This window comes from Convolutriloba macropyga, chromosome 14 (assembly GCF_964194025.1).
Source record: "Convolutriloba macropyga chromosome 14, txConMacr16.3, whole genome shotgun sequence".
NCBI lineage: Eukaryota > Metazoa > Xenacoelomorpha > Acoela > Convolutidae > Convolutriloba > Convolutriloba macropyga.
In genome coordinates, this window is record NC_134481.1 from 17489329 (window position 1) to 17501559 (window position 12231).

The 12231-nt window shown below is 37.0% G+C and overlaps 4 protein-coding genes across 7 annotated transcripts in view; 1 reads left to right on the forward strand and 3 right to left on the reverse strand.

The window, feature by feature from the left end:
- The window catches only part of LOC142353106 (trifunctional enzyme subunit alpha, mitochondrial-like), a 249227-nt gene extending 242928 nt beyond the window's left edge, over window positions 1–6299 (reverse strand). The window contains exon 1 of the mRNA XM_075405311.1: window positions 6275–6299. The gene's annotated coding sequence lies outside the window, so the exon portion shown is untranslated. The remainder of the gene's footprint in view (window positions 1–6274) is intronic.
- LOC142353111 (uncharacterized) overlaps window positions 1–6305 on the reverse strand; it is a 36378-nt gene extending 30073 nt beyond the window's left edge. For 2 of the 3 annotated variants that reach the window (XM_075405319.1, XM_075405317.1), the window contains exon 1: window positions 6276–6305. The gene's annotated coding sequence lies outside the window, so the exon portion shown is untranslated. Of the gene's footprint in view, window positions 1–30; window positions 225–6275 lie in introns of those variants that run through there. The other variant, XM_075405318.1, reaches the window with a different exon arrangement.
- The window catches only part of LOC142353108 (MAP kinase-activated protein kinase 2-like), a 256806-nt gene that overhangs the window by 79583 nt on the left and 164992 nt on the right, over window positions 1–12231 (forward strand). The window lies entirely within an intron of this gene.
- LOC142353115 (sodium/hydrogen exchanger 9-like) overlaps window positions 1347–12231 on the reverse strand; it is a 62020-nt gene continuing 51135 nt past the window's right edge. Inside the window, exon 15 of the mRNA XM_075405323.1 lies at window positions 1347–1709. Within this exon, the coding sequence (XP_075261438.1) occupies window positions 1431–1709 (279 nt within the window). The 3' untranslated portion in view covers window positions 1347–1430. The remainder of the gene's footprint in view (window positions 1710–12231) is intronic.

Sequence of the window (12231 nt, forward strand, 5' to 3'; positions counted from 1 at the left end):
CGAAAATCACTTTTTATGACAGCAATAAACCTCGCATAGTTGTAAAAGTCAAAACAAATCAATAAAGAAATTTAATTAAGAAAAATATATTCTATAGCTCGCGAGCAAATAGCAGATACAATATAAATCTTTCTGTCATTCCATTATGCACAAAAAATGAAGAGCACAGCAGGAATTAAAACCACGGAAAACAAAAACTTTTCCCACGGTACATTGTACCGCACAGCGGGTTTTATATCGATCAAAGTTTGACCGAGTTTCAACATTCCTTTGAAAATCAAACTTAAACTGTTTTAAGCTACTTGAGCTCAACAAAATAAATGTAGATTTAAGCGGTCAAAGATGGTCGCAAAATAAGGCCTTCCGCAACTTTTAACCCCCGGACACAAACAATTCTGGTTAGGATAAATTGCAACATGGGTCTGGGTAAATTCATAGACAATCCAAACTTTTTATAGACTTGGAAAATTGAGATAGTTGCGCTAACGCATCTCTTGCAGCTGTATCTATATGTAAGTATTAGATCACCCGGGTTGACTTGTATTCAAACTATTCACAGTTGATTTTCCTCTATGATCATAAATTACAATTGTGAATTATCCTTGTAATTCAAATTTTCAAATGAGTTGACCCATATGTATTGACATGTAACCTGTAACTCCTGGTTATAGTGATGAAATTTACATCATTGAATGAAAACAAATATGTTACAATCTGTAAACCATAAGACCTTTCCACGGAAACTTAAATGATCAACCCAGGCATTGACAGCAATTTGAGAAAAATTCATTACAAAATTACACAAATATGCCGGACTTGATTATCACTTGTATATTTTTTAATAACAGCCAAAATAAAGGATTCAAACCTCGTTGGTTGAGATAGTTTAACAACAATCTGGGCTAAAAATTTTGTTGACCTAAAAATGGGAGCAATTGAAACGTTTAAAGAGCAGTTATATATTTTCAAATCAAACTATCTAACAGAAAAAGTTTATTCTCAATTTAATTGGAAGATAAATTGAATGAAATCATAACAAAAATGAAAACACACAAATGAACTGCCCCCTTTTCTCTCGATCCACTTTTTTGCATTTCTAATATCCTTAGAAATTGCTAAACTTCTGCACGCTTTTGCCATGTTAGCAATTAATGCCTTAAATTGGGCCAATTTCGCAAAGCCCCTTCAAATTCTATAAAATAAAAAGTAAACAATTGTAAGGTTGCTTACAAAACCCAACTAATAATTGTCAACTTTTTAGCAGTAACAGTCAGCTTTCTAACACTTAAAAATGCTATTACACTTTCAAAGGTTGTGCTCATTTTGTTAGTAGATAATGGTAGACAAATAACAAAACAAAAGAAAATTTCTAAACTCTTCCAAAACTTACTGACATGAAAAAAGAGCAGTTCATAAAAACATGGACAGAATTATAGCTCCAAGGTCGTCGTTGCATCTGTGCTTTCCATCCCCGGTGGCGGAGTCATTCTTCCCCGCTTGGGCGAAGTCGTATTTGGAGGGGCAATGCTTACAATGGGTGAAGCAGCGGACACATCGGGGTTCGAAACCACGCCAGCGTGGTTCACGGAAGTGTTGGTGACAACCGAGTGCAAATCTGGTTGCGCCGAGGTAGTCGGCTCGCTCCCTGCAATTTCTCCAACGTTGTCAAGAATTATATCAGTGTCACTTTCGACATCGCCACTAGATCTCTAAAACATTACAGTCGTGCTGTTGGCATACAATTTTATGATCAGCCTATTATTACCTGGAGTTTGATATTATTTGTAATCATTAATTCATAAAACTAATTTAATGTAAATAATTATTAGCCCAGGAGAAGTACAGTTCTCAGTGATTGATTGAACTATTTTACATCATGCAAACCTTGAAATGCACACCTGTATTAAAAAATTTCGAAAAACAGCCAGTTCTATTGGGACAAGAATTTTAAATTCGCCACCAAACATCTTGCAAGAACGAGAGAGATGAAAACCTTCTTGAACGGCTAACTTTTATTTAGATTTTAAAAGTTCTACAAGAATCTTCTAAAAGCTAATGTATACCATTTGTTTTTCAGGAGTAGTTCAAAAACAATTAAAAATAATTTTCCACGGAAGTTAGCAACAATCACCCCATCCCCTTGAAACAAACCTTGTAAAGGATTTAATCAAAGCTGTGATAACAAAAGTTGCATAATTTATCGACAGAGCAGTTCGTTAACGCCTCTTGAATACTAAGAAAATCTGGAAATGTGGCAAAACTCTGCTTTGGAAAGAGGCTACGTTCCCGACTCATTTCTCGCCGCCGTCGCGTTATGGAAAACATAACCAACTAACGTCGCACGGATTGTTATCAAACGATTGGCGAGCGGTTGGCTTCGTCAGTAGCTACCTTTGGCTTAGGGAGATCAAGTCTCTTAAACAGTTTAGATAATCGCATATTTGGAGACTAGTGAACCGCAAGGGCTTTGCATTTTTAGTTTATCACGCTTTTGAGGCCAAAAGTCAAATGGTCAGATAAAAAAAATGATCAGACGGCAAGTTGGTAGTACTAGAAAAAGTCGCATAAAAAACCAGTATGACTAATAAAATTGCTACGAACTTTAAGTGAGAGCAGTTAAATGGAAGTCTAATTAGCTACAAAGAAGAAGAGGAAATTATTTACCAAAAAGAATTATAATAAAATAATATATGCAAAACAGATCCGGATTTTTGTTAATGATAAGACTCGAAGGGGCACGCAACGAGACGCATTGGTCTGCTTAAAAGCTTGCCCGGTGGCATTTACACTAATTATTATTTAAAAATAACCAGGCCGTGCCGAGTCCTAGATGACGCAGACTATCAACGCAAAGGTCAGACTTAGGACAAAAATCCAAAACAAAAAAATCTTTCCCACTTTTCCATTTGATTTTCTAAGTTCAAAACTATTTCAGAAAATAAAAAAAGGCCGATATATCGAAAACTAAAAACTACGGGGCTTGAGAGGCTCATATTTTGACACATGGAAGACAACCTCAAAATTGGTGTGTGTGTGTGTGTGTGTGTGTGTGTGTGTGTGTGTGTGTGTGTGTGTGTTAGCATACATGGTAGCATTATTCATTTGGGATATTTCCGACTTTTATATAAGTGTGACTATTTCGTGATTATTGAGTAAATAACTTTTTTGAACTTTTCAAAAATTACTTTTTACTTTTAGAAAACTTGTCCACATAAGCGGAAGCAACAACTGCTTTTCTAAGAGATTTATACAAGATGTAGGCACAAAAGGCAATGGAAAGCTTTGAGAATTTTGTTTTGCAATTCGGAGGCCTAAGAGACATGTCAGATTGTTTGGTTATTCTCACTATCTTCTGAAAAGTGAATAGATTATTAAGAAAGCATTCGGAGTGCTTGTTATTGATCGAGAACAGCACAAACTTAAGCAGCTCATATTTATGTAGCTCAAACACAGTTAGCAAGCATTTTTGCAAAGAGATGAGCTGCTTCGTTTACGGAAATAAATGCGTTTCATTATTTTCTTTTGCAAATTGTAGATAGACTTAAGACTCGATTAGCTACAACAGCCGTATAACAAGATACTGCAAGATTGGTTGCACGTTACTTATATAGTATTTTATTCGTTGTTTTCGTGGCACGAAATGCCGTATTTATAAACAATCCCACATTGTACTCCGATTCTTCTCACAACATATTTATTATGATTACTAAACGACAATTTACTATCAATGAAAATACCGAGATACTTATAAGAACACGAATCAAGGCAAGTTTTCGAAGGAGAAGCTGCTTCTCCTACTAGAACCACTTCCGTTTATAGAAAAGTGAATCTTATCAACGTTTAATGCAGGCTTGTTGGCACATAACCAATCATACACATTGCATGAATCTGATTGGATAGAGTTACTATGACAACCAAAAGCCGTCAAGTTGGTATCGTCTGCAAACAAAAGACATCAATTGACTTACACGTTAGAGGAAGGTCATTAAAATAAATGAGAAAAGCGGGCCTCAATTAAAACCCTGTGGAAGGCCATTTTCTTGATGTATCCAGTTTGATGAAATACCAATTATTTGCACAATTTGCATTCACAAAATTAAATACGATTTAAACCAATCAACCACAATTCCGCGGTCGCTATAATTATCAAACTTACAGACACAATTTTATGATCAATCATATCAAACGCTTTTCTCAAATCAAGAAAGAAACTTTCAACATTTGTAGTAGCAGAAGCGTTTCGAAATATGAATTCGAGAGACTGAAGCGTCCGCATTGCTGCCCTAAGGCCAAATTGTTTAGAATAAATTAAAGTAAGTTCTAAAAGTAGCTGTGAAGTCGATTAAACAGTGCGTTCATGGGCCTTGCTCCAAACCATCAAAAGAGATATTGGCCTGTAGTTAATTTCAACTAATTTTGACCCATTTTTGCGAAGAGCAAAAACTTTCGCTTATGACAGTGCATCAGGAAACCCACCTTCAGAAAAAGACTTAATTATCAAGAGAGTCAAACAAGGCACAATTGAAGGTATAGACGCTTTTAACAAAACATTGCTAATACCATCGTCCTCAGACGAACTTGTTTTCTAAACCCATAATAAAACTCACTACTTCAGGTATTGTTACGTCACAGCAGTACATTGACTGATCAACCGATGGTAAACTTAAGAAAGAGGTATATCAGGCATGCCCCTTTTAACCTCGATAACAAAATTCCCGAAGTAGTCAATGAATTTTCCACAACATCATGAGCCAACGGATTATCGCACTTCTCTTCACATGAAAATAGTCTTGGTGCAAGCTCTGATTTGGCATCTTTGCCTTTCAATTCGTTATACAACTTAAATGTTTGTCTGGAGTCCCCAATGCAATTTTTAAACTTTGGTGAAATAAAATTATTCTTAGATGATTAAATTTCTTTCTCTAGCTTACTGCGGAGGAGAACAAATGTTTGAAGGCTGCAGTTTGTTTTCTTTTGTTTCCATTTCTATGGGATTTGTTTTTCTTAGACCGTATATTTTTTTTGTACAAAACAGCTAAAAACAATCTCTGATGCTAGAACTCAAGCTTTGCACAGACAGCTTCTTCGAAGGGGGTTTCAATAGATCTTATAATCAATTTTCTTGAGTCAACTTGCAACATAACACCGCCCCCTCGTGGAGAACGACATTGAGTTATTTGGTGGTTGAAACCCTTTACTAAGTAGCAATTAGCATCCACCTAAGCCACATTTCAGTTAAACATAATATGTATGGTGGGACTATACACAAGTGCTTCCAAATTATCTGAAAGTTTTCTTAATGACCGTACGATTAAGCTCAGAATACATATGTTCTAATTGTTCAGGTTTCATCTGGTGTTGGTGGCTTTGGAAAAACACATTGCTTAGACTTGAAACAGGCCCGCACATTGTTGAACTTGTACTGCAACACTACGCCACCCTCATACAGACCATAGATTTTCTGCACTTCCTTGTCATCCTTCCAAATATAAAAGATAGATCTCTCTCGAGACCACACATTCAATTCTCTCGTAGCGTTTTATCAAGTTGAAGAACTGTAGCCGTGGTTGTGTCAAATCCTGAAAAGTTTTGACAATTTTCAAATTCTCTACAGATCACAGATACTTCTTGTTCTTCAGCATGACCATTTTTGCAGATCTTCGAGCAAAACGAACGATTATTGGTCGCACGTTTCGGTTTGCTGAAGGAAATCTGTGAGCAATTGATATATCGTACTTTTCTACACCTGCACTCATGACATCACTCAGTTCCACCACTTTCCCCGCTGTTTGAATGTAGCTTTTGAAGATAGGATAGTCATCTGAATCTCTTGCTGTGATTTTTGGTAGTCCAATTATCCTCTCCTGTTGTAGTTCCTAGTTCTTCTGCTTCGGATAACATCGTTTGTGCATCTCTTTCCTCCAGTAAGAAGTCCTGCTCTTTCACCGTCCTCATCAGTTCCTCTTTAAAATTTTCCATCGACTTGTTAACTAATTCTCTGATGGTCATAGTCAACTGATTTGTTATGTTAGCAGTTATTGTGGGTTTGATGGCGGCAAGTGAGCTCTCCTCAGTTTCCTTGATATTCTTCACTAACTCCTCAGTCAACTCTTCATTGTCTTGGGTGATTGGGCTTAGGGCGTTGCACTTTCTTTTGCTTTCGGTCCCTGATCTTCGTGAAACAGACGTTCGATCTTGGAACCTGAGAGGTGGTAGCAAGTTCCTTCCCCAACGTCTTGAGCGCCACCCAGAAGTTCATCATCCATTTTCTTTCTCTATTTAATAAGTTTATCACAACAATTAGGCTAGAAATGTAAGTTAAGCAACTGTTGCAATCGCAACGAGAGTTGATTAAAATCTGCTAAAAGCATTCTCTCCAAGTCTTTAACTTCTCGACTTCCCAACAGGTTTGACAACTTCTTGATAGCGAAAACCATGTGGTAATATTCATTGACCACTACTATTCTCTGGTTTTTCGGAATCGAGATCCTATCAACGTTCCACCTATCAAGGCTATTTCGAAGCTCTTCGTTTTGTAGTGAAAGATAGAGAAATGTCACCTATAAAGAAATTAATTTCAAGAATTGAGGCCATTCATACTACTTGAAAAACTATACTTTTAACAACAACTAAAATAATTTAAAATGACTACAGCGAATAACACAGCGTGACAAAAAATAGTTGCTATAGCTTTGTAGACCTGTAGTCTTATTACGCAATGAAAAAATGAAGGCCAAAGTAGAATTTATTTTTTTTTACAAATTGATGAGATGTCTTATTTTGATTTAAAGAATTTGAATTACTTATGTGTGGTTTTTACTAGCTGCCTTAAAATAACCTTCAATTACAATGATATATTCTCGGTTGACCTGAAAATCTTCAATTAAGAAAGCAAAATTCATTCTGAGAGAGAGGAAGGCCCATTTTTGAGAGATTCACATGTATGAATAAAATCCTCGCTTCGAAAACATTGAAAACATTGATAGGTCACTTCTGCATACACCATTATTACATTTTCTAGCTCCAAGTAAGCAGATTCAAACTGTCAACAACAAAAATGGCCAAATTGAGTACAAGAACAACGCCTGTCAAAAAATACACTTGTCTTATTAGCATAAAAAAAACCCACACCGCGTCGATGAAGTTACCAACACAACTGAGGAACACTGAAGAATTTGCTTTTCGAAGAACAATATTACATTTATTAGCGGCAGCCTTCAATTTCAGCTTTCGTTCAGACATCGGAATCGTTTTGGAGTGTACTTAATTGAGCCTAAATTCTAAGTTTAAATAAGCGTAAAACAATGAAATGAAAAACATAGCCACGAAACACGGGTAGGTAGATATGTATCCAAAAAAACCTGCAAAATCATTAAACTAAAACCGACAAAAGTCAGACAAACTGCTCTCGGAAAACTTGTTTGGGGTTGAATTTAGTAGCAGCTAGCTTATGCTTAGCAATTCTATCTTCAAGAATTTCTCTTAACGCAAGGAAATTGCATCCTCCAAAATTTTGGTGAATTGTATACTTATAGAATAAAAAGTCTCAAGGAAATACTACTCGGCGAATTAATCTCCTCGGGCTTGGCAAGTCTATAATCACACGATAACAAATTATCAAGACAATAAGTCCCAAAATTTGTTGGTCGGAAGCAAATAACGGTCAGACAAAAAAAAATCGGTCGTACAAAAAGGGCATAAAATACCAACAAGGCAAAAAGAATTGCGAAGAATTAACGATGGCAATCAATTATTAACAGCATTTTGGAACACACAATAACTCAGGAAGGTAAGCGTTGGCACCTCACCCAAAAGAAAAATAGACGTCACATTGCGAAACAGAATTAAGTGCTGTAGAATATAGATCAAAAAATAAAGATTTGAGTTGTAGTTACCGACGCCTCTTAAAAGTTTAAGAAAACCTTTCTGCGATAAACTGATTTGGCTGATTCAATTTTATACCGCAGCATCCTTTTTATAAGTGACCTTCTATTACACATCATCTGAACTAAATCAACCGATTTGACTTTCAACATAAAACACTGTGTGAACAAATATAAAACATAGCCGGCAGATTGCCAGAGAATAGCTGCAATAACTTCGTAGATCTGCAGTCTCAAAAAGATAGTAACAGGAACAGACCAAAGAAAAATTGACCAAAGAAAGTGAGATATATTGATTACGAATCTGTATATATTATTGCTTCTTCTATTAGCTGCTCTCCAATAACCCTCATTTAGAGTGACACATACCCATTTGACATTATCTCTTTGAATTAAAGTACATAAAAGTCAATTTCAAAGTGAAGAGGTCGTTTTTGTGAGTCAGGTAAGTCAAGTGTGATCAAAAATTTAACCACCAAAAACACAAATGAACAAAAAAATCTCGCTCCACTCAGAGCCAAAAATGACGTCACGCACGCAATTCAGTCAAAATTGCGAGAACGAATGAACAAAAAGAAGATTTGGAGTGATAGTGTCGTTATATGGTTGTAACAAAAACCTTGACGAATTTTTAAAAAAAGATAAAGCCAATAATAGCCCCAGCTATCGCTGTGCAGCTATTAAAAAAACAGAACGCTAGACGACGAAACAGCAAACGTCAGACGATGATCACCACAATATAGCTACGCTCAGATTACAGCTTCTCAGCTACAATAAACATTGAGAAAAAACTTTCTCAATTTTGAAAAAAAAATTTGGTGATAATATTTCCAAAATCAAAAGCTTCTTGCTTAAACACTTAATATATCAGAGCTGTAAAAATTCAAGCTCTAAAAGCCATGTAAGAAAACTTAAACATAACCAACTATTGTCGGGCGAATTGTTCTCAAACGACCGGCTGGCTTTGCTAGTAGCTAGCCACGGGGGGATGGGGCAACAGGGTTGGAGGCAAAAGTGCGGGGAGGTGATTCCTCAACCTCTAAGAACCGCCCTTCACACCATAAGTATAAGTCTCCAAAACAGATTTTGTGAATCGCATACCTGGGGACTAGTGAGCTGAAAAGCTCTAAGAGTACTGAATGCCCGAAAAGTCAAATGGTTAAGACAAAAAATTGTTCAAGCAAAAATTCGCATAAAGAAGATCGTCAAGACTAACATAATTGCTACAAATTTCGTTTGAGAGCAATTAAATAACATACACACAAAAAATAGTTTTAAAAAGAAAGAAAGACACACAGGACTAAGAACAATTTGTACAAATTACTTTAATGAGTAAGAAGAGAACTGGTCGTTTTTCTGCCAGAGTTAAAGCTAAGTTTCCATCTGCCTACATCAACAGACAAATTTTTACTTTTACTCTGATATTAGTTTAAATAGCCTAAAAACAACCGCCTAACGTCGGGCCAATTGCTCTTGAACATAGTGAGCAGATGGATTCGTCGGGAGCCAGTTGAAGTTTTTGGGGAGGCTAGCTGTAGCTAAATGAGTGAGGTGAGAATAGAGGGCGGAGAGCACGGGTGAGTATGCGGGGGGGGGGGGGGGCTGATGAAGATGGGGCAATGGTGGGAGGGCGGTTTTTGGCTGCACGGGGCCCTTACGGCCAGAACAATTTGCAGGGGTGGGGATTGGGGGGGGGGGGGGGTAAAGTGAGAGGGAGCTGAGGTGGTTGGGGGTGTTTTGGAAAGAGGGAGGGGTGGGGTCAATCTCTATGAACCCCTCTTCAAGCCATAAGTATAAGTCTCCAAAACAGTTTCTGTGAATCGCATACTTGGAGACTAGTGAGCCAAAAGGCTCTAAGAGCACTTATTGCCCGCTGGGCGCTACCTGTTTAATACCGTTTTTAATGACGAAACGTCAAATGGGTGAGACGAAAAAACGGTCAATCATAAAATTCCATAACATAGCCGGCAGATTGCCGGAATAGCTGCGAAAGAATAGACCTGCGTGCCATATAATAGAGATAGAATCAGATACAGATCTAAATTGAAAAAAAATCGACGCCGCTCAAAAAACTAGGTAAAAATCATTCAGCGATAAATTAATAAAGCTTGCTAAAAATCATTCCGCAGACGCCTCTTATTAGGGACCCTTACTGCACAAATGAGTTCCTTTGACCTCAAACAAATTCAAACTAAACTTAAGTTTTAAAGTGCAAAAGTCATTTTATTGAGTGAGGTAAGTCACGTATGATCAAAATCTAATCACGCAAATAGCCTAAAAACTTTTGCACAAGCTAGTGAGAAATGACGTCACGCGCGCAAATGCCGTTAGTGAGAGGAAGAAGTCATCCAGAAAATTTGACTTTTTCAGCTTTGCTGTGTGAACAAATGTAAAACGAAAAAAGAGCGTCAGACGACGAAACAAAAAACCAAGAGCACCGCAATATAGCTTCGCTCAGCTTACAGCTTCGCAGCTATAAAAAGACCGACAGGACGAATATAATTGCTATAAACTTCTTTGGAGCGCAATTAAACATTAGACTGATATTGATCAACAAACTATAACATTCAGTCGAAGAGATGTCTAAAAAAATCAAAAAAGTCTAACGTCGGACGAATTGCTCGGATGAAATCTAGAACAACAGGTGGTCGCGTGGCAATTTAATTTATAGGGGGTGTAGCTTAGAACAGTTTATGGGTGCTTAAAAATCCCGACCCTACAGGTGTTCGAATCCAGACCTTCAGTATAACAGTCGAACATCTTAACCACTTAGCTACAATGGCTTTGAATGTATTCGCTCTCATTCGCTTTTATAATAGAAACAGCTTTATTTCAGAAAGATAGAAATTTAGATGACTCAAAAATGAAGAACTCAAGAGTCAAAATGTCACTCAAGAAATGAAAGAATGTTCTGGAACAAAACGCCAAAACGGTCGAGCAAAATTTCCATAAAAAGACACGTGACAGACCAAAAATCGGTCAAGCGATAAATTGCATAACAAGACCACGGGTTTCCATATATATGCGTGAAGAAAGTCGACTAAATAACAACGTTGTTCAATGATTAAACTTCAATGACTAAATTTCAAATTTAAATCCCTCAAGTCGTTATAATTTAATTGATTACCTAGAACTAGGTCAAACTATCTCGATCACATATATCGCTTGAAACAAAAATGTTGTAAAGCAAGCAGAATTTAAAACTTTAAGAAGCAAAGAATTCAAACAAATCAGACCGAAGGGTATGTTATTGCGTACAAAGCGAGAAATTAATTTATAAAGATCCTTAGAACATTTTTTTCACAAAGACAAAACGATGCAATTGACAAAATTTTAGTTGTTTTCTCGATATTTCAGTCTTGGTTTTATGTCATTGACATCAATCACGTTGACGGTTTTATTGCGCTATGGTTTGTATTTACATAAACCAACGACAGTCGGGCGAATGAATCTTGAACAAGATAGGTGTCAATTTTGGTTGTAGCTAGCTTAAGCTTAGGAAAGGGCGGCTAGCCACAATGAAAAAGAGCGGGTTCAGATATTTGGGGTGAGGAGGAGTTGCAGGAGGAGTGGGGATGTGTGGGGGCTGTCCAAAGCTACAATGATTCAAATCACCCTTCAAACCATGAAGATCTTCCTCAGCAGCTTCGATGATCCGTTCAGTTAATACCATCCGGTGTTACCATTTTACCCCGTTTCTCAGGACGAATAGCTCACGAATATTCCAGAAAAATTATCAAATAGCTCAAGAAAAATTCTACATACGACTACGAGGACACTCACAAAAAGACAAATGACTACAATAATTGCTTCGAACTTTGCAAGAGGGTAATTTTACAAAAATGCAAGCTCTTCACACTATATAATTTGACTATAGACTTGCAACAAAATCTACACCCCCCCCCCCATTGTGGACAATTTTGTGCTATTGAGAGTGCCAATAGACCCATGAAAATTACTTGTAATCTCGCTTGTGCCCCAAAGATGCTTGTCATTAATACCTTTTTATCTGTCGGCTGATAAAAGATTTTTATTTCACTGCTCTTTGGCATCATCTTGATGTTGCCTAAGTTGGACCCGAACAGTTAAAATATACCACAGTCCTGGTTCAAACCAATAATAGATGATTACATTCTATCGGCGTCAAGGAAACAGTTGAGTAGATTTCTCATAATCGTAAAGGTTGGTTTTTAAAAGGTTTACTTTTACATTGCGACTTGACGTCAATCAATGACTTGACATAAATGTTTTGCAGCTGTGAAATTTCAGATATAAGGAGGCTGATATACAGGACAGAAACGATCTATCTCGATTACATGGTTAACAGAATCAGTAGTAGAACAGACCT